General features: G+C 42.6%; 1 protein-coding gene across 1 annotated transcript; it reads right to left on the bottom strand.

Moving 5' to 3' along the window:
- Window positions 1-4,225: 4,225 nt before the first annotated feature.
- Window positions 4,226-22,804, bottom strand: aplf (aprataxin and PNKP like factor). Its single transcript, XM_071917070.2, has 10 exons — window positions 22,693-22,804; window positions 20,945-21,016; window positions 18,675-18,838; window positions 17,624-17,855; window positions 15,294-15,429; window positions 11,608-11,804; window positions 9,902-10,191; window positions 8,634-8,750; window positions 8,015-8,061; window positions 4,226-5,908 (listed from the first exon to the last, which is right to left on the bottom strand). The coding sequence occupies exons 1-10, from the start codon at window positions 22,792-22,794 to the stop codon at window positions 5,709-5,711; spliced, it is 1,557 nt and encodes a 518-aa protein (XP_071773171.2). The 5' UTR covers window positions 22,795-22,804; the 3' UTR covers window positions 4,226-5,708.
- Between the last annotated feature and the right edge of the window lie 200 nt (window positions 22,805-23,004).

Here is a 23,004-nt window from a genome sequence, read left to right as displayed (position 1 = left end):
ATTTTGCACATTCAAGACCACAAAGGGCTTGGTTTCTAGTCTTTATACATTTATTACCAATGCTGCAGAAAAACCATTGCAAGTTAATATACGTTGGAGTCAAGATCTTTCCATTTCATCTAGTGTAATCAATTGGAATATAGTGTGGGTGAATATTTTTCTGTCATCTAGAAACCCAAATCACCAAATGATTCATTACAACTATGCACATAGGCTATACTGTACTCCCCGTAAATTATTTCAGATGAAATTATCTCAAAACCCCAATTGTGAATTATGCCCCCTTGGAACCCCTGGTACCTTTATTCATATGGTCTGGGAATGCTCGGCCGTTTCTTTATTTTGGAGAATAGTTGCTAGGAGGATGTCTGTAGTGTTGGGGGTTGCTGTTCCTTGTTCCCCTGTAATTTTGTTATTAAATGATTTCACTGGGTTGAACCTGTCCATGAGGCAGCGGTGTTGGTTTTTGGTCGGCCTTACAGCAGCAAAAAAAATGATAGCCCAGAGATGGAAGGCCCCACACACCTTGCCATATCAGCAATGGGTGTCCACAGTAGTGGACTTGGCCAACATGGAGATGTCAGTGGCCCGTATGCATGGCGCTAACGTGGAAAACATTAGGTTGTGGTCTTCATTTATTGAAGCCATGCATACGGGCGCTGAACCACCAGGAGAGTGATGAATTATTCCAATGAGTTAGGTAATATTGTGTAATTTAATTTATAACGGTGGTATTTTGAGTCCCATGACAGTTGATTTGATGTACGTTCATTTGGTAGATTGTATGGGTCAAGGTATGACCTATGGTTTGTTAATCTTTGAATTTGGTTGGGCTGACTTTGTTGTGATTTTGGAGGGTTGGATTGATGGGTCCTGTGGGGAGGGGGGAGGGGGGACTTGAGTGTATGTTTATGAGTATGTAGGTGTATGTGGTTTTTGTGTTTTTGTTTTCTTGTGTTTGTGTATAAAAAAAGCATATGGCCAATAAAAATTTGATCACAAAAAAAAAATATATATCTGGGTGGGTTGGAAAACACTGCAATTAAACCGCTAAGTCAGCTGACCGATGAAGACCAATTATAATCACCGAGCAGTGGTTGAAACAGTGGTTGCTCAGACGACTTGAGTGTCAAATTACCAGGATCAGTGCTGTGTTCCTCTAGCAGACCAGACGCCTGGCAACGACAGCGAGGAGTTTCTTCACGTTGAGATGGAGGATAAAACTGACCAATGACTTCATCTCAATGGAGAACTCATTGAGCATCACATTCCCCATCAACTAGTCTTGATCTCAGAATGATGATGCTAATGAAGGATTATTGTCCTCAGACCAGTTCACGATGTTCAGACTACAAAGAAGAAATCATAATGTTTACCTGCTTTGGGAATGATGTTCATTACTGGTGTGATGTTGATAACTCATTTTGGACATGGCACTATGTAACGTGCGAGTGAGTGTGTGATTTTATCAGATGCGATTACATTTTCAGCAGCGTTAGTAACACTGCTGATGAGCGCGACAGGATGGGATTGCTGGATATCTTTTTTTCCAGACAGAGAGACAGAGAACATCACAAGACAAGGAATTGGAGTGTGAAATGATTTCCTTCCATAAACCTGACAACTTCATGGTGTAAATTAGACCCTGTAACATCTGGCAATCTTCAACCATACTGTTTTTTTTTTCCCTGGCTTGTGCTAAAATATCTGGCAGACAGTCACATGTGTTTGGAATGGTTTAGTCTCTGCAGGTTCATGTTCTCCATCATTCAAATCACAATCTGCCTTCCTTCAAGCAGTTTGTGAATGTGAACTTAGGGGGTTAGGGGGGTTTGGTTCCACTCTGGTCTGATGAAATTGTGTGAAAGGAGCAGGATGACTGAAAATGTAAATAAATAAGTTGCTCTGTGCATGAAAAGTGAGAGAAATCCGTTTCCCCAGCAGGAAAGGATTAGGTGGAGGAGACACAAACACACAAGTAGTTTCAATTCCCAACTCATGATAAGTTTTCTACTGGGAAGGGGAGTTTTCATGTATTTAACCATGACCAAAACCTTAACCAAACAGTTTAAGTTGCCTAAACTTAACCGTTAACTAACATTTTTACGTGAGTCCAGTTCCTGCTGTTGTCACATGCTTTCGTGAAGGAACGTAATCTTCACATTATTCGTGTCCACATTAATCTGCGTTTCGGAGTTCGTGCAAAATTTTGAGACTGTGTTGTTTGATTCCCAGTGGGACCACCGATGTAAAAACTGTAAGCATCAAGGTACTGCAAGGCGCTCTGGAGGAAACGGCAGATGCTGGATAACAGTGTTAATTTTCATTTATCTTTCTGCTCTGCATCCAGTGTTCCCCGCTCACGGTCAGACAGGTTTTGAGTCGTGAACGGAGACCTTGTTACAAGTCTTTGCCTGTTGAAATTCATGAGGCAGCCTGCCTGTTCATGATGATCAATGAATGCATGGCGTGCGGGTCGCCACGTGCTGCGCTCACGACACGCGTGTCAGCCCGTGTTTATCTGAAGCCGCCCACGACAAACAACTGGACGGCGCTGATAATGAGAGCGCCTCACACAAATGTATGTAGATGATGAAATGAAGTAAACAGCAGTTTGACTTCAGATTAGCCGCTTTCCATATTCAGCCACCTTCATTTGAGCCGGATGGTTCTGGATTTGAACCCACTCAATGTGTAAAACCACACTTCACCACAGGAGATAAGGTTTCATCTGACATTTTCAAAAACAAATTATTCATGAGGTCGCTGTGCAAACATGTTTACATTGTTTACATTTCAGGCATTTAGGCTGACGCTCTTCTCCAGAGGGAATTACAATGAGTTCGCTGTTAAAAAATAAGGTTCAGCCCCAGCGACAAAAGGTACAACTATGTACTTTATTTTCTTAGCATTTTTGCCTTTATTATACAGTTCAAAGTTGAGAGAGACAGGAAAGACTGGGAGAGAGGGATGACATTTTCTGAGAGGGTAGTGGCTTCAGTGTCTTGTTTAAAGGGTCACGATTCCCTCAGTTTGAGTCTTTCTCGGTCTACTTGTGTTGAAAAATTGGCCGCAGCGTGTACGATGACGCGCAAAATTCTGTAAACCACCGAAACGACACTGTTCAGTCAAAGGTTATTTAGAAAGTTGGTGACAGTAAACTGGGATTTGCAGAGAAAAACCAGGAAAAAAGCATTATGTGATGTATTGTGAAGAAGACCAGGATGGATGGATTTCATCCTAAAATTGCCATGAATGTTGATTGACAGCTGAATAAAGTGAGCTCAAGGTTTTATACTCCTTTAGGGACATTTCGACAGGACCAAGAGCTGTTAGGGGGATCAAACCTGTGTCCTTTCAGTTACTGGACGCTCCCATTAGCCTCTAGGCCAGCCTTTATTTCAGTGATTCTCAACCTTTTTCATATCAAGGACCCCTAATTTAGTCCACATTAGAGCCATGGACCCCAATTTGATGAGATTTTGTCTCTTGGACTCAAATCTGAAAATATTTTTATTATTATAATATTGTTAGATATGATTTTGTCCAGAATCCCATGACTATCTGTGTTGTAGGTAGAGAGATAACAGAGAAACTATGATCAAAACAGTCACTCTTCTACATTCTCTAATTGTGTTAACTTCTTGTAAACAAAATAATGTTAAAGTTTAACAATTCATCAGTTTGCTGGGGACCCCTACGAACCCCTTCAAGGACCCCTGGTGGTCCCCGGACCCCACGTTGCTTTATTTGGTCTGAAGGTGGATTTTTTAAAATGTAGTTAAGAAGATGGTCACAAAACATGAACATTTCTGAGGTGATATTAGTTCTGGTCTGTGGATCTGAAAGGCTTAACTCTTAACGCCTCTGCGTTCGTGACTTGAACCAGAACAAGCTTCTATTTCAGGAAGATACTTCACTGTCAGATTGTGGCCTTGTAGATTATTTGACATTCAAGGACTTCATGAGGAATGTAATTACCGTGCCAAGGTTTAAGAGGATGCCGTGTGTTTTGCTCATAACCTTAACATGTCTGACGTGTGTAATGAAGATTTGTCTTTGAAATGCATTCACCACCTGGACTCTTTCTTTAGCGTTTGACCTTTGGGAGGAGGAGGAGTCTATAGATGGAAAGCATTTTAATTAAACCTGGAGAAGTCCTTCTGACAGGAGAGCCGCTGGGTTTCTGATGTGGACTGGAAAAACAAGACATGAGTCCTCCAGAGACTGTATGTATTGTAGGTGAGATTTCACCACACATTTACTTTGACTCTTCCATGAAATCAAGACAGGAATAACTTCATTTTTTAGGGTGTATTTGAGGAAGAAGAGGAAGGAAGCGCACACCTCGCTTGTCTCCTGAACCACGTGTGTGTGGAACCCTGTCATTTCCATTAATTGTATGTATTTACATGACATAAAAAAGTCTGACATCATCATTATAACGGAACTACGTCTAAAATGTACAGTACATATTCACAAGGGGGGGATAGAAATTATGTCCAAACAAGAAAAGGTGACGCTAAAATCTAAATCAAGAGAAGGCAAATCTGAACAGATGAAAAAAAATAAATGTAATCTTATAAAATACAATGAAAACACATTCACTGGGTTCTGTTCCCCTACATTCTGGGCTCAGAGATCCTAATTATTCCTTGGATCCCAGTCCTAAACATTTTGTCCTTGATTTGTGCTTGTTTTGTTTTGTCAGAGTATTGATTATTTCCAGTGTATTCCCAGTATAAAACATACTTCAAGGTGCTTCCCAGTCTCAACATAGAAACTCTTGTGTGTGTGTGTGTGTGTGCTTTGTGAACAGAAATACTAACATCAAAAGAAATGAAGGGCTATTTGGCATGGAAACATTTCTTGAATTAAGTTTGGATTTAAAGCTGCAGATTTTCATAGAAAAATAAACATATCAGCTAAATCACAAAATGATGCTGCAGCAGAGCGTCCCATCCGCAATAAGTGAGACGCTGTAGATTCTCCGTTTGTCCAAATTCATTTTAGGTGTCGGTATCACTGTCACTGGTGGGAAATCTTCTCCACACAAGAAGTGACAAATTAAAGTGATGTTGAACTTTGCTAGTACCTTGTAACACTGACTGTTCCTCCAGACAATGGCAGTGAATGGAGAGAGAGAAAAACACAGTTCTCCAGTGTCCTCTACCGGAGCAACAGATCACAGAATCACTGATTTTGGGGTTTTATCATGGAGGAAGAGACACAACCCAAGATGCTACCAGAGCTACACAGACACTTATTTTACTCACGTCAGCTTACAGGATGTCTGGGTAATGAAGTCCTTCAAACTTTCAAAAATACTCTCTGTCACTTCGGGACGCCAAAGTGCGAAGATTCCTCGTACAGATTTTGTACGTTGGCGTCTCCCAAAGGCAGCGAGAGGTAACCGTTTGACAAATTTAAACTTTGTTACCCAGAAATCCTGTGCGGTGACGTCAGTAAAGCGCTCTGTGATGCTTTATACCAAAGAAAACCAAAGAGAGAGAGGAAAAGACCAGTGAGCAAACACTGGAATCAGAATCCAGTTTGGACAAACAGGGAGAATCTGCAGTGTCTCAGTCAGTGGGAATGAGACGCTCTAAAACTACAGTATTTCTATTTTTAGATAAAAGTCTTGCCTAGTGCAGCTTTAAAACAACACAAAAACAAACAAACAACAAAAACCTCAAAGTGGTTTGTGTTTATTTCCGCCTCTTCAGAAAGGCCTTTGCTTCTTTCTGGAGTCCTTTGATGTCTTCCTTACCGCTGTCCGAGTCAGGAGGGACGTAGTCGGAGTCGTCGCCGACGTCCTCGCTGTCGTCATTAATGAAGCTGTCTTCATCCCCGAAGTCTTCGTCTTCATCATCAGCAGGGTTTCTGGGAGCTGTCCTGGTACTCCGCGCTGCAGAAGAAGAGTACAGCTTTGACTTATCCAGAGTGATTTACAGAGGGAAACACGACAAGAAGCTTCAATTCTTCCATCACCAACGTTACAAGCAACCGATAGTAAGAAGGTTAAAGGTCAGAGGTCACAGCACCTGGATGACAGACAGCTGTCAGGTGATGTAACGCAGCGTGTGTGTGGTGTCATGTACCAAAAACACTCTCAATCCATTTTGACACGTTCATTTTCCAGCATCTCTCTGAGCCTTACCAAGAACAGGCTGTTTCTGTCACCGTGTCTTTAAGGCTCATTAATATTAACGACCCTCTGTTCCGATTGGCTAACCGTTTCGAGAGTGAAACGTGAGACGCCGCGGCCCGGCGGCTACAGGTAGGGAAAACTCTCCGGTAATAAACAATGACAACCGCTCAACCGCTTTGAAAAAAACACTTTGTTAGTCTATTATTTCTTACAAAAATGATAATGAGCGAACCTTTGTGACGCCACAAAGTTACGGAAGTCCAAACGGCTCGTTTAGAGGCTCGCTTTTCTAATATGGATTGTGTGGATTTAGTTGGCGACCGTGCGTTTTGATACTTTCACCATGTTTAGATAGACCATCCAACTCCTTTATCATCACAGAGGCAAGGGGAGTCCTGCTTTACATGGTATGGACCTTTAAGGTTGTTCATCCAGGAAGTGAAGCTGATTCTGCCGTCTTAACAGAAGAAGAACAGAAGAAACTGTGTTAACTGGCTGTAAGTGGGCTTAGATAAGAGATTACAGTGTAAAAATGTGGTTCAGAGGGACAAAATGTTCCCGTTGGTTTCTCTTTAGAGGGGAAATCCGCCTGGGAGCCTGATGAGTCGTTCCACAGGTGAACGGGTCACAAGGTCGTTTCCAATAGAATGGGGTTTTATATCCTGAAGGGCAATTAAACTAGCTTATACAACCTGCTAACAAAAAGTAAATATCTCCCAGTGGGTTTGTAGATCCTATCCAACCCAGGAGTCAGGGAAGGTGTGTGTGTGTGTGTGTGTGTGTGTTTGATCCTTCCATCTCTTGAGGCCGAGGCTACGTCTGCTAAATCGATTCTTCTTGCGAACGCAGAAAATCTTTTGTCATGTTTTTATTTTGTTAATTAGTGAATGCTTTAAGCTCAGAAGACGACAGAAGTCAAACATTCAGTCCGACCGCCTGACTCGACTTCAGATGGAGTAATTATGGGGGATATTCTACAATATTTCATTTGATCTTTCTTGGTGTTTATTAATTATGTACATTATCTTCTTTTACATTATCTTCTTTTAAATAGACAGAGTGAATTTATGAGAATATTCTCCTGTGAAGGACGGCAGTCAATGTCCCGAAAATGAGGACTGAAAATGTTTTGTCCCTCCAGGGTGTCAGAAGACTTTTAAAGGCCTTTTTATGTCACCTGGAATCACATTTAACACCAGAATAAAGATGCGAGAAGCACAAACAGCGTGTTTCTGCTTCAACAGAGCTAATTAAACTTCTGAGACTATAAATAACCAGTATGAGAAAAAGAACACCGAGAAATTACATGTTTAGGGACATCATGTCCAATTATGTTGATTAAAGCATCTATGACGAAAACAACAACATGTTTGTCATATTGTATTAACCCGGCTCTCATGGCATTGGCCTTATTTCATTTGTCTTCATTTCCAACTCTGTCTCAACTAAACATCACAGAATTTGTCATTACCACTATCTAAATTTATTAGTTTAATACTTTTTAAGGCCTTACATTCAGATAATGTAATATAAGACTATTTGGTGCTTTTTAAGGACCTACAGATACCCTGCTATCATGAAAATACATTTGATAGAAACATATTCTTTGTCAAGTGCAATTCCATTCCTTTGAATAAATACTCAACATAAACATGCCAGTATGATCCGAAACAGAGACAGGTGAAAGACAGTTGACCCACATAACATCCTGTACAGTCTGAATGCTGATTATGTGAACCATGTCCTTACTGCTGAACACTACATGAAAAAAGGCATCATGGTGCTGTATATGAATTTTATTGGTCTCACTGTTTAGTGTTAACATGGGAAGAAGATCAAACAGAATACAAAAATAAAGCCTACCTGGTTTCTTGGTGTGTTTGTATTCCTTCCTGTGAAGAGGATTTTTCCTGTAAAGGGAAGAAAGTCAAAATCATCATGCGATTCATTTTGTCCAATAACTCGTCCATACATTGATAACTTTTTGTCTATTTTGGCATATAGATAGTCCTGGTCAACTGCTGCTGGGATACAAAAAATGGCACCGATTGGCCCATAGGGGGCGCTGTAATAAGCTCCCTAAGGCTCAGCCCTGCCGTCCCTAAAAAATCATCTTAGACCTGTCAGAACGACACCAAATTCGGTCTGCAGGCTTCTTAGACGTGCCTTTACCTTGCCTGAAAGTAGCAAAGGAATCAGGCAAGAAATGGCAGAGTTATTGACCAATGCAGTGGAACCCGTTCCATTGCTGCCACGAAGCTATATTTATTATTATTATGTGAAAGTACTCAGTCAAATATCTGTGGGTTGGTAAATGCCTTTAGTTCATGAACTAACCAAAGGCTCCCAGCAATACTAATAAGTCTTGCAGGCTGTGAGGCTCGTCTCTCACTGACTAAAATCCACTCATTAGGCTTCTCACTAAACTTCCCAGCATTCCCTTTCCTCCAGTAGCCATAGTGTCTCTGCTGTGATGTCTGACCTGTAGCAGTCGGTGCCATAAGGACACTCGGGTCGGTCGTCCTCCTCCGTCTCCTCCTCCTCCTCATAGTCAGTGTCACCTGGATGGCTGCATTCTTGGAAATGGAGCGGGTTTTTCCTGAGAGAGATTGGGGAAAACAGGGAGGTGATGAGTCTTCAGTTTACTGGAAAAGGAACATTTCACATGGACATTTCACTTCAGACATGGACGACTTCACTGCTGCCGCTCCTTCGTTATACACCTATAATCCAAGTATGAGATGGATTTTGTACCATGTTGACCAAACTTTATCACTGCATTTCAGAGGTGCACGCTGCATCACATGTTAGTCTGTTCCCATCGATGAGTGTTTGTTTAAAGCTTATTTTTAAGACATTTCTTCTGCTTCATTAAATTGGACACAGTCAAGAGAAAAAGGAGACAAAAGAGAGAAAGACACAGAGGGACAGAGGCAAAGGGGATGACATGCAACAGAGTTCACAGTTCAGGAACAAACCAACTAGGTAACTTCGCACTTTGGCGGCCCCAAGTGGCAGCAAGAGATAACTGCATTTTTTAAAGATTGAAGGACTTCATTACCCAGAAATGATGTAACGTGACGTTCTCCTCAAACCTAAATGTCTTCTTCTTAGTCGCTGGTGAAAAAAAACCCCAATTTGCAGCAGGTTTAACCATCGCTGGAGAGTCCAGCTTTCTCTGGACGGAGTGCTGGCTTGATACTTTTTAGGACTTTTATTTGTATTTCACCCTTAGGTTTTGATTTGTCACTTCCAGAGAAGATTTCCCATCAGTGACCAAACTGACACCACAATTTAATTTGGGAAAATACGGTGAATCTACAGCAAATCAGTTAGTGGGGATGGGACGCTCTTCTCCCTTGTAGCCCCACTTTGTGATTTAGGCTAAGATGGGTGTATTTTTGCATAAGAATCTTGGCTACTGCAGCTTTAAGTGTTTCTGTAATAAAACTAAATCTTAAATAGGAGACCTAAGATCTCAAGTGGAAAGTTTGCGGCACATGTCTGATTCTCCGACATGAGGCAGCTGCTTGGGAAGCTTCTGGACCTGAGTGAATTTAATATGGTTTGCCTCATGTTCATCAGCTCGAGTGCACTTATCTCATCCTGCGTTTAATTGGCAACATCAAAGAAAAAGCCTCTGGCAGGCCTTGAAATCAGTCACTTGTTGGAACACCTGACACTCATCCTTTCCCTTCTGTTTCACCCTGAAACATTCACCGGTTGTTGTCTCTGCAGAGGTTTGCGTACCTGTAGCAATCCTTCCCGTACGGGCAAGGCATTCTGAGTGGGGTTTCGGACGGGGCGGCACCGGACGGGGCGGCACCAGACGCAGCGCCGCCGTTTGATCCCACAGACTCCGCTCTGTTGGCCGTCCGTCCGTTTCTTGACTTCTTGTCAGCCGCCTGCGCTGCGGTGTTTCTGTGAGCCGCAGACGCCTCGGCTGCTTTTCCCTCCTCTTCCACCTCCATGTTGAAGCTGTCCGACTCCTCGCTCTCCTCGGCCCGGGGGGATTCCCTCCGCTGCCTGGCTGTGGGAGCCTGAGAGGGACGTCGACATAAAACAACAGAAACACAAGGAAAACTGAAAATGAGGGGCTACAGAATGCCATATCCATATTGGGGAAAACCGTACTTTGCTCAGTATTTTAAAAAAAAATGACCTCATCCTCTATTATATTACTATTTTGTAAGTAAAGGGCGATCACAATTTCGGCATTTAGTAGACCAGTGATTCTCAACCTTTTTCATATCAAGGACCCCTAATTTAGTCCACATTAGAGCCACGGACCCCCATTTAGACAGTCCCCCATTGAGATTTTGTCTCTCAGACCCAAATCTGAGAATATTTTTATTGTTAGATATGATTTTGTCCAGAATTACAAGACTATCTGTATTGTAGGCAGAGAGATAACAGAGAAACTATGATCAAAACCACATGGGGTCCGTGGACCACCGGTGGTCCACGGACCCCATGTGGTTTTGATCATAGTTTCTCTGTTGAGAACCAGTGTAGTAGACGCTCTCACACCTTGACACCTCAACAGCTCACATGGCCACTGATGGACACAACAGTGGCTATTGCAGGAATCAAACCTGGGACCTTCCAATCATGGGACAGTCTCTCTCAGTAGGCCGCCCTTCTGCTAAATAGCTAATACCTCCAATAATATTTAATAGTGAGTTCTACTTTCATGCCGGCAATTATTGTCAGATGACTGTCAGATTATTTTCAAATGGTGGATATCTCATTACTTCTTAAATTGTCCTTAAAGGATAAGGCTGGTGTTTTTTAATACATTTCTTACCGTCAACAAATCCCATTTTGTTTTGCCAACAAGTCTCATCCATGTAGCCGGTGCCCAATGAAGCCATGTCCCAGCAGCTACAGAACTCCATTGTATTAAAAAAACGATTAAAAACCCGTCACAGAGCCATGCCGTTGCTCTGGGCGACATATTTCATCATCACGATGCACCGGGCCGGCCGACTTTTTCCTCAAACAACTTAATAAGCCGGCTGTAAACACTTTGCGATCTCAGGAAAGTAGTTCTGTAGCACAGAAAATAGTCCCCGGCGTAATGAAGAATTTGTTCCCATTTGAATTTGATTTGGTAATAACTACAACAGCCTGACTTTTCATGGTAACAGTTAGCGATTTTTAAAATGTAAACTATGTCTTTGTGAGCTGTATTTCAAGGTTTTTAGCTTACAATTGGAGCCAATGACTTCCGGGTTGACGGCTAAAAACGGAACATGGGAAGTCAGAAAGTAACGGGAGTAGAGCAAACGCATTGTTGATTTTATTATTTTCATAGGATTTGTTGACGGTAAGAAATGCATTAAAAAACACCGGCCTTATCCTTTAAGTTACTTCTCAAGGCAAATTTGACCAAAAACAAAACACAACAGTCCACCATACAAATAACTGACTTTTCAGTAACAACAATACTCAACTGTTCTGGACGGAGGCTCTCTATCTTCATCACTCATCCTCCTCCTCCTCCTCCTCTTCTTCCTGGGTGTTTCCTCCGCCTCGCTGAGCTCCGGCTCCTCGGCTGAGGAGCTCGCAGCGGGCCTGGCCTGCTTCGCTGCTCCTCGGTTAGTGCTGCTCGCTGCCGGTGCCGCTGCCGGTGCTTTGCCTTTCTTCACAGCTGATCGAAGGAAACGGAGAGCAAACACCAGACTCAGAGGGTTCAGCAGCTTCTTGGCATCATCCGCCCCAGACTGCACAGTTCAGACTATCACAACCAAACACTATTCATACACTACCAGTCAAAAGTTTGGACACACCACATTTTTCTTTTTTTTTGTACTATTTTCCACAGTTTAGAATAACAGTAAAGACTCAAAACTATGAAATAACACAAATGGAATTATGCAGCGACCAAAAAAGTGTTAAACAAATCAAAACTATCTTATATTTTAGATTCTTTAAAGTAGCCGCCCTTTGCCTTGATGGAAAGGCAAAGGCTTTGGAAAGAAATTCATACATAGGATCAACTTCACTATTTATATTTGACTAAGAAACTAATTTCAAGCATTTAAGCAGAAGCCTTTAGATCAGAATGGCTTTAAGAGAATGAGAAACACAGAACATTCAGTCAGGTGGGTCCAGACTGTTGACTGGTAGAGTACATTTACAGAGATTAACATTCAGAAAATGTATATTCTATAAAAAAAGAAGTGCAATTACACCCTTTTGCACCAAATCTATTCACTTGAGGTTTATGGGTTTTCCCTTTTATTTGAAAGGGGCATTAAGTCATTGGTATTGATCAATAACCCTATCAAACCCCTGCACATATTTTATGGCCTTTTTATGGTATGGGACAGTAATTATTGCACCTTTCATTTTGTTTATGATTACAAATGTGTTCCTCTGACCCTGCCTTAGAGAGCTGCTAACCCTGAAAGAATTTCATCAGTCTGGTTTCAATGGAGAGTTTTAGTGTTCCATGATGGTCTAAATTCTGTTTCAGAGGCTTTTCTATCCTGACAAGAATAAAACCATGGGGGAAACACTGAATATTTGGAATTTTTTGGCATCAAAATGGTCAAATTTATAGACTTTCAAAAACCGCTTTTGAGCAGACCTGAATCACAACATAAGCATAATGTTAATGATTGTTAATACATGTGTAACACTCCATACACTTGAATGAAAGCAGAACAGCGTTTTTAGATTTTGGGGTTTTGCCATTTTCAACCCCTGAACTGGTTCCTTCCCCTGAAAGTGGGACGACGCCAAGTGAACATCACATCGGCCTGGTTTCCTTGAGGAAACTGGAACATTTCCATCCGGCCGTTCCACTCACTTAGCCCTAAGTGTCGCACAGAATGGATGGATAACAGTAAGAGTAATGGAAGTGCTAAGTCTCTGAGGGTCAATTCATCACAGCGGCCCGGTCCTCCCTCCTCTAGAGTAAATATTATAGAAGCAGACACTCATCCATAAGTATATTACACATCACAGGAACATTGTTTATCCTTTAGTTCTCCAAGGCCATCATGAAGACAGCGACACACACACACACACACACACACACACACACACACACACACACACACACACACACACACACAGACTCATACACACATACAGGCTGAGGATTTTGATTGTTCTCTGTTCATCTGATGTAACGATGACAGGACGCTGTGTATAGAGTATTAAATAGAGCCAGGTTTCCACAGTCTTATGCTTTCATTTGTTCTTTCATCAATCAATCGTCCAACAACCTCAACTTCAACAGACAACCAATGACATGTCACTCCCCATTCATAAGATAAGATAAGATAAGATAAGATAAGATAAGATAAGATAAGATAAGATAAGATAAGATAAGATAAGATAAGATAAGATAAGATAAGATAAGATAAGATAAGATAAGATAAGATAAGATAAGATAAGCTTTAATGTCACCGTAGGGAAATTTGTTCTGGACTCCGTCCTGCAGTTCCACAGAAGATAAAATCATACATACTACATAGTAAAAAACGTCAACATCTTAACAACACATGGCTTCCATACACATACACAGTTTGCACATACACATATTTCAACAGTTTGCCTATACACATATACACATATACACACTCATAAAACTGAAAAAACTGTCTTTCAGTGTAGTTCAGATGCCATTTAAGGCAAGGAAACAGTTGGATTGGGAAGCGTCTCAGCTCTGGCAAAAACCACCAACTGCACCTTAAGGCCCTGACACACCAAACCGACATCAAAGAACCAGCGGCGATGAAGGCAGACTGTTGCGTCGCCTCACGTCGCCTGCGTCTGGTCCAAAAAGTTGCACTTGAACACACCGCAAAGACTACAGCCAACGGCCAACTAGCACGTACGTTCTGCGCCTGCGTGAGGGGAAATAACTCTCCATACCAGCAGGTGGCGCTAGTCGGTAGAACAGTTTCCTCTAAAGAAAATCTTACCTGATATATAACAAGTTTATTTTCGATCTCACACCAGAGTTCTGTTTTCACCACTCGGTTGGCATAATGTTTTTCTGTGATGTCGTACAGAGCTGGCCTCTCCTGAATCATGCTGATCAGTTGGTCTTCAGTTTCTTCATTCCAGACGGCCATGTCGTTGTGAAAATATTCGCGTATTGGAATAGAGATGGAGAATGGAGAAGAGCCTTCCAATCAGAGTGATCTCTCTCACCGACGGGCTCCGCCGCTGATTCAACATGCTCAATTGGCCGAAAAGCCGCCGACAGGGGTCCGACTAGTGCGGGACACACCACAAAAACTGGGGACACAGACGCTTACCGACGGCCCGACATTGGCCAACGGCTGACCGTCGGCCTTGTGTGTCAGGGCCTTTACAGTGGGAGACAGACTTTGTATGAGGAAACATTTTTACTGTCAATGGCAGAGCAGAACAGAGAAAAAAAAACACTTTTCTCCCTGGCTCTCATTTCTTTACCAAGCACTTTCATTGTGCTTGGTAAAGCACAATGAAAGTCATCATTGTATGGAACACATAACAGTTGTTCCATCTGTTGTCAGGGAGCCTTGGCCTCCTTACTATTGGTTGCTTCTGTTTTTCATCTATGTATTGAAGCTTGTTGCACTTGTGCTGCATTGGAAGAGGCTCTGGAAAAGAGTATCATCTAAATGCAAATGTTAATCTTTGCCTTTGTACAAGGTTAAGTTACCAAAAACAAAACTGTTTATGTGCATCACCTCACAAATACATTAAAGAATTGCCAACAATCAACAGTCTTGCTAAATGTAATTCTGGTTCAATGTTATTGACAGTTATTGAGAGATATTCAGCAGAATTTTGTCCCTTTGTCCTTTGCAATGGTCATTTTGTGCCCCATAGAATATAACATGAAGGCAAGGTGGACTGCTTAGTCCGTTTTAAACAGGTGGACTGGCTGTTGACTCTAGGATTGAAGGCTTTACATTCTTTAACGGTTGCAAAGACATCTTGGTAGGCAACATGCAAAAAAAGCATTACAGGCTAATACTCTACTTAAGTCAAAGCCTAACCAAGTGTAACTGGGAATTAAACAAATTTTAAAGGAGTATTATGGGCGGACAAAATTTTCAAAAACATTTTCTAGCTACATTTTCTTTGTTGTTATGTAACAAAAACTGTGAAAACCTGGACATGGACATGGTACCTTTAGGGGTGGAGGAAGGGTTCTTGGGAGACACTACAGTGTTCATCATCCAGGCAGGTAAAACTCTCTTCTTCGGTACAGGAGGAGTAACATCATTCTGGTCATCCTCCATTTCTTGTGACAGTGCAGAGTCTCCCTAAAAAACAACAAAGCCACTTGTTGGAGCAGTTGGGGGTTCAGTGCAGTTGGGGGTTCAGTGACTTGCTCAAAGGCACTTTGATGGTAGTTGCTGAGGGAAAGGAGAGCAGAGTCTCAGAGAGTGAGGCCAGTCACCTGATTTCAGTCACTTATATCCCTGATCTCATTCTTTCGGTCACTGCCTAAAGCTTGTGTCCATAGCTGAGGGTCTGAACGAAGATCCACCAGTAAATCAAGAGTTTTGCTTTGTGGCACAGCTCTCTCTTCCAATACAATACCTGCATTACTGCAGCCGCCACACCTGACCAGCAGTCAATCTCATGATCCCTTTTACCCACACTCATGAGTAAGACCATAAGATACCTGAATTGCTAACCCCTCATCTGAATGGGACAGGTACCTTGTTCTGGGATAGAACCATGGCCCCACACTTAAAGGTGCTGATTATGACCATGTCATACTCAGCTGCAATGTGCACATTAGAGATCAGAGTCGAATGAAGCCAAAAGGACAACATTGCAAATGGCAGAGATGCCACGCTAATGTCCCTGAACCAGCTCTCACTTAGAGTGTATAGGGACCAAATTGCTCGCAGCAGAGACCCTGGCACCTTGGGCTCCCGCAGCACCTCCCACAGGATACCTCAGGGACCACGGGTGTAGGCCTTATCCAAATCCACAAAACAAATGTAGACAGGATTAGCAAAAACTCAGGGTAAAAATCTAGCCATTGTTCAACAACCATGACAAAATCTACATTGTTCCTCCTGAATTCAAGGTTTGACCATCGGCCAAAGTCTCCTTTCCGGCAGCTTGGCACAGGCTTTCCCAGGGAGGCTGAGCAGTGTGATTCCTCGATAGTTGGATCACACCCTCTGAACCCCTGTTTTGAAGATGGAAACCACCATCCCTGTCTGCCAAGCCAAAGGGACTGCTGCCAAAATTCACTCGACATTGAAGAGACGTGTCAACAGCAACACCCCAACAATATCTAGAGCCTTCAGCATTTCAGGATGGATCTCATCGACCCCTGACCCCGACCCCCTTGCTACTGAAGATCCTTCTAACCATCTTGGTGGTCTCTGCCAAAGAGATGGACCCAGACCCTCCAGAATCTTTCAGCACTGCCGCCTGGACAGAGGGTATCTGTCAGGTTTAGAAGCAGTTCCCTGTTCCAACCAGGCCCAGAAGGCCTCGTTCTCCAACTTGAAAGCCCCCTCTCACCGCCAATGTCCACCAGTGGGTTCTTGGGTTTCCGCCATGACATGCACCAACCACCTTCTGACCACAGCTCCAAGAAGCTGCTTCCATGACAGAGGTTTGAACGGGAGGAGCTCATTCGGAGGTGAGAGTTGGAATCATTCCAGCAGACTCACTAGCTGTTTGGGTCTGTCTGGCTGTCTCCTCCGCCATCTGATCCAACTCATCACCAGGTGGTGATCAATTGACAGCTCAGTCCCCTCTCTTCACACGAGGGTCCAGAACATATGGCCTCAGGTCTAATGAAACAACTACAAAGTCGATTATTGACCTTTGGACCAAGGTGCTCTGGTACCATGTATACTTGAACTCCTTGTATTCGAACATGGTCTTACAGACAATCTATGGCAAGCAGAGAAGTCCAACAACAACACACTGCCCAGGTTCAGACCAGGGGGCCCACTCTTCTCAATCATACCCCAGGCTTTTCAGTGTTGAAGTTTCCTAGTAGGAAAATTAAGTTGGTAGGTGGAGTTTTCTCCAGAACCCCACTCACCGTCTCCAAGAAAGCCGAGTACTCCGAACTGCTTTGAGAGTTTCGGTTGCCAACGTCCACGACATCCCTGCCCTTTGCCTGACAGGAATTGCAACCGACCCCTACCTTTCACCTTGCAGTGGGGGAGTCCACAAGGCAGCAACCACACACTGCTTCTTCAGTCTGTGCCCTGCCGAGCGACGGGGTTCACCCAGACACCAGGTGCTCCCAGGCCTGGCTCTAGGCAAGCTCCAGGCAAAGTTCTTTCAATTGTATTTGAGATACTCATAGGGATATTCATGAATAAAAAAACAGATGATTATGTACTCACAAACATAACTAACTTGTAAGCAAAGGTCTTAAGATCACTCATTACTGTAACAGTAAGCCATAGTGTGCTTTACTTTCATGCCAGCAATGATTTTGTAAGATCAGCATAAATCTTTTATTCAGCAGACCTTATTTGCAGTTCTGTTGGGACTGTTGACTTCCTCCTCGCATTGCTGGTTGCTCTCCACAGCTGCTAACGTCAGCTCCTCAGGAGGAGGTGTCCGTCCCTGGTCCCGTTCAGCAGCAGGAGGAGGTGTCCGTCCTTGGTCCCGTCCAACAGGAGGAGGAGGCTCAATATCTGGCTCAGGAGAAATAGGTCTATTGGGAAATTCTTCCTCTTCTTGAAACGCCTGACTGTTTCTGCAACGAGTGATATATGACAAGGATGTAATCAGAACAACACAACATGTAGGAAATAATGGAAAAAGAAGAAAAACTGAAAAAGTCCAACTGAAAAATAACTGCCCTGATTTGGCACCGTATCCAGCCTATGAGGGCTATCAGGGCTCATTTTCATTCATTCAATTAAGAATGTGCATTATCTGCAAAATTCATAAACTTTGAAATCCTTTCCATAAAATGGCTCTTACTGTACATCCAATCTATAAAGAATTTATCAAGAATGGGGGCTCCACCAGAACATGAACTGCAGCTTCAATTTCTAACTTTTCATATTTGAAATATAAAGTGAATTGTCCCAAAACCATTGCAGATTATGTTTTGTCGTGTGTGATTAGACCAGGCTGTACTACTGTTAAAGCAACCTGGAATTTCAGTATGAATTTTTCATGAGTCTTGCTTTTTGGGTGGTCTGAATGGTGGTTGCTTCAGTGTCCTTTCCAATCCTTTTGATCTAACCTTCAAACAAAAATGTAGCATCAGGACAATGAGGGCTGGCAATTCAAAAACAAAGGTTGGCCCAGTCAAAAGACTAGATAAATCAACATTTTCCCGGTGTTGGTTTTTAATTGAGTCACCACATCAGCTTATACCGAGCCACATTCAAACGTCTGGAAAGATGAAAGATAGAACTCAAATTAATACAGTTAAGTGCAGCTTATTCCATGTCGATTAAATTATTCATGGAAATGTCTGAGAAAAGTGTGCTAAATGAGATTCATCTCTTGATCTTGACTGTGTAATAATATGGAAAAGAACATGTTTCTGATGCATCAGTACCTCGGAGTGCCGTCTTCTCCGCCCACTGCCACCACCTTATAGATGTACTTCCCAGGCAGGAGGGAAAAGAAGTGTCCATGATGAAGAGGGTACCAGCTCCCTTTGACCAGAGGCTGAGGCTCATCGTCCAGAGACGACTGACCGAAGCACGGGTTCAGATGGGTCTGCAAATCACAAGGACAAGGGTTAAAGAAATAATAAACATTTTCATTGTCATTCAACCTTTATCCAGTTCATAAAGCTTCTCCACTGTCTGTCTGGTCGCTCTTTCCTGGGAAAAATCATCTGCCACACAGGAAGTGATGCATTTTACGTTTCCAGTTTGTTTGGAATCAACAGAAGAAGAACTGGGTAGTTAGCATGAGCAGCGATAGCCACCATGGCTGAACAGACAAAGAAAAGAGCGTCACCTACAGAAACTCAAACTCTGCAATTCAGTCTACAAATAAAAAGAAATGCAAGGAAACAATACAATAGAGATCATAGTGAAGCCTACCTAGCCTAGCCGGACCAACTTCAACAGTATAATACAATAAAATGGACAATAACATGGAAAATTACGATGAGAGCACATCATCAAATTACATTCTGCCTTCAAACACTATGCTCAAGGGTTCACTCTGTAGCAGCCCAACACCACCTCTTTTGAACCGGTCAGTTTGATTGACATGTTTTCACCGCCCCAGACAAACTCAAACATCCTCTCCATGATATCTTTAGTTTATTTTCCTTTGCACTCTACTCCTCAGCAAAGCTGCGGCCCGGAGGCTAAACTCAGCTAACTGGCACGACAGCAAAGAACAACCTGACAGGTGTCGGCTCAGGTGTTCCCTTTTGTTTCATGGAGCAGATTTGTTAGTGATGATGCTGTCGAAGAGCACTTTTCAAACCCCAGGCTGTACTGTGAAGACGGAGAGAGGAACGTCTGTAGTTGTGGGCATCCTGCATGAGATCAGGAGACTCTATCATTCACTCATGCAATTGATTCCACCTCACGAGTAAAATGGATGACCGACTGTGAAGCGAAGTGTTCCATATTTCTCTGAGAAAACCATTCAGGACGTGCTGATGCATGTGCGGCATTACAAAGCTGCATAATAAAACACATGTGACTAGGGATGCACCGACTTTTTTAATGCCGATACGGATTACGAGTACGAAAATTTAAGTATCGACCGATACCGATCCATTACTTTTACTGAACAGTGCAGGCTTACTTCCTTAGTTTGGGGTCAATGGACAAAATTATTGAGATAAAATCCTTGTTTTTCCCACCATTTGAGAAATACAGGCTTCTATGTGCCACAAATGCATAAAATCAAGACAGTCTACTTTTATTTCTTGCATGTTATTCATGGCTTTGGGTATCGCCAGAAGGTGTTTATATCAAATTCAAATTAGCTTTATTGGCATGACAGGAAAGAGTCCTACGTTGCCAAAGCAATACAGTGTTTATATCCTCTTCACCTTTATATTCACAGTCCTTAGTACCTGATACTCTTCGCTCACCAACCTTCACTTAACCTCTATTCGTTGCTGCTGCTGTAATGAGTCAATTTCCCCTTCGGGACTGATAAAGATCTACTTACTGAATGTATCTAGTGAGTAAAGTGACTCTGATTCTGACATGCTGAGTGAATACAGAAACAGACTGAAGGCCTTTCAGGAAACACAGAGAGTTATGAGGTAACTGTTGATGCTGATTTCATGGTAATGTTCTTCTTTCCAGACCTAAAACAGGCTGAAACACTTTGCTCGCAATGAGAACCAGCAGCCTCTCTCTCACAAACTGAGCCGCTGTTAAAAAGATGGAGCGATAAAACGGTATAAACCAGAGTATACTAGAACCTAAAGGCTTCTGCCCAGAAATAATCATGTGATGTAATGCAAGGGAATCCCATTACTCTTTATATAGCCATGCAGCCTCGAGGGGGCTTGCACACCTTGAGTTCACACCTTCTGTACGTCAAGAGGAAGAGGCCCTCAGGCACCAACTGGGACAGAGAGTGTGATCCAATTAGAGTCTATTTCACGCCTTCTTCTTCTACTCCAGCACGTTTACACCCCTTGCAGGTGATGCTGAAATGGCGTTTCAACTTGCAGAACACATTTACCAAAGCTACAATCTGTTACTACCAGAGCTTTTTTTTTTTTTTCTCCTACTGTCTCCCTCTCTACTTAACCCATCATCTAAATAAAGAATACAAATGCTCAAGGTGAGATGAATGCCCACTCCTCGTTTAAAAGCAGAAACAGAAAGAAGAACGTACTGGTTGGATACGCAGCTGTCCGTCCCGGTTCTCCAGCAGCCCGTGGTTCCTGGACACTCTCTTATCACTGACCTGGACAGGAGGAGAACAGGAGAAGGTTTCAATCCACAATGCTTTAGATCTGTTTGGGAAAAAAGTTACCTGTTGGTTCATCACTACTTACATCAATAATTAGATATGAATTTTACTTTGATGCCAGTATTCATTTTGCCAAAGTAGGTGTAGGTATCAAGTTTTCAAAGAGTAGAAATCACATTTTGGAATCAAACTCAAACAGTAAAGACCAACAGTATAGTCAGTTCTTAAATACCCACCTCTGTTCTGGCTGTATTGTTATATTTTGTACCTATTTATACAATATTCTCTAGACCTGTACATATTTCTGGATATTATTAGTAGTAGTATTTTTTCCCCTACTACTGACTTCCATAGCTTCCCATCAGTGCAATCACTCAGGTTCCAACAGAGAACCATGTGAAAAATCTACACTACCAGTCAAAAGTCTGGACCCACCTGATTGAATGTATTATGTTTTTCATTCTCTTAAAGCCATTTGGATCTAAAGGAATATAAGATAGTATTGATTTGTTTAACACTTTTTTGGTTGCTGCATAATTCCATTTGTGTTATTTCATAGTTTTGATGTCTTTACTGTTATTCTAAAATGTGGAAAATAGTAAAAATAAAGAAAAATGTGTTTTTTTTTATATATACACATTACTTATATTACTTCTTTATATACTACCTAAAAAAAGAGACCTACTCCCTTACTTCTACTTTTAAGTTTTTCATATACGATTTCCTCATGATTTTGTGTTGTTTAATGTATAATGTGACCTACGGGAGCTTTTATATTTAAACTCTGAACCTGTATCACACAGACAGCAGCAATAGATGTCACAGAAGAGAGAGACAGGATCAGGAGATCTTGGTTTTTCTTTTTCTGGTCAAGAACCCAAGTCTTTGATCATGGGAACCAGGCTAAATAAAACCTATTGCTGCTCCTGGCATGTGCAGCCAGAGGAAGTGGGCCAGCAGCTCATGTTTCATCTTGACCCAAAGTTTTAGAAACCGGGATGTACTGAGAAAATCAGAGAAAATATATTTTGCAGTGATGCCTCTCGACAAAAGCTACAGAAACCTGCGGTGGATCTCATCAGTAACACACAGCCGGTTCAGCCTGTTCCAGCTGTCTCCATGTTAATGTTCTACAGTCCTCCAGTGGAACATTACAGCACTGCAGCAGACAGGGAGCAGAACAGATTGTGTCTCTCCATCAGCAACAGAAACTGGATCAACGTAAACTGACAAACTGTGGATCCATTCACAGTGAGAAGAGGAATCTGACTTTACTTTGTTTCTGCACTTTATTTTGTCATTTCTAATGTTTCCAGTGAAAAGAATCTAGTTTGAACTCTGTCCTCTCTCCTTTTAGAACCACAGCTAACAACGTTCTCTTTTCTAAAGAGGAACTAAGGAACTTTTACTCTGAGGACATTTTAAATCAGACACTTTTTTACGCCGGTACTTTTACTTCTACTGAAGTAAAATATCAGCAAAGTAACAGTACTTATACTTGAGTAGGACATTCTAGTACTCTTTCTAACCTGACTATGCATGTGACTATCACATTTATTTTGGGGAGTGGGACATTTTAAAGAGACTCTGGCTCTGGTCTCTGCAGTTCCAGGTGACTGACATGTGGGCCGAGAACCTCAGCTTTATTCACCACAGCCATGTAAACTCACCCGCAGTAACGGCCCCCTGCCCAGCACCGTCTCCCCCTCCGGCAGGTGGATGGGACCCCCGCCGTCCACCGGGACCAGCTCAAACCCCCGGGACCCTGACATCCGGTCAGCAAGCTGGTCTGGAGTCAGGTCAGCAAGCTGGTCTGGAGTCAGGTCAGCAGGCTGGTCTGGAGTCAGCTCAGTGCAGCAGGCTGGTCTGGAGTCAGGTCAGCTCGGTGCAGCAGGCTGGTCTGGAGTCAGGTCAGCAGGCTGGTCTGGAGTCAGGTCAGGTCAGCAGGCTGGTCTGGAGTCAGGTCAGCTCGGTGCAGCAGG

The sequence above is a fragment of the Centroberyx gerrardi genome, chromosome 3, assembly GCF_048128805.1.
Source record: "Centroberyx gerrardi isolate f3 chromosome 3, fCenGer3.hap1.cur.20231027, whole genome shotgun sequence".
In the NCBI taxonomy this organism is placed as follows: Eukaryota; Metazoa; Chordata; class Actinopteri; order Beryciformes; family Berycidae; genus Centroberyx; species Centroberyx gerrardi.
This window is presented reverse-complemented; position numbering and strand designations above follow the sequence as displayed.

Bases quoted from the DNA above. Each gene is read 5' to 3' on its own strand.
- aplf (XM_071917070.2), bottom strand. From the start codon at position 22,794: ATGTCAGGGTCCCGGGGGTTTGAGCTGGTCCCGGTGGACGGCGGGGGT. The intron at 18,839-20,944 runs GTACGTTCTTCT...TGTGATTTGCAG, and splicing joins GACAGCTGCGTATCCAACCA to ACCCATCTGAACCCGTGCTT. The intron at 10,192-11,607 runs GTTGAGTATTGT...CGTCCCTCTCAG, and splicing joins GAGAGCCTCCGTCCAGAACA to GCTCCCACAGCCAGGCAGCG.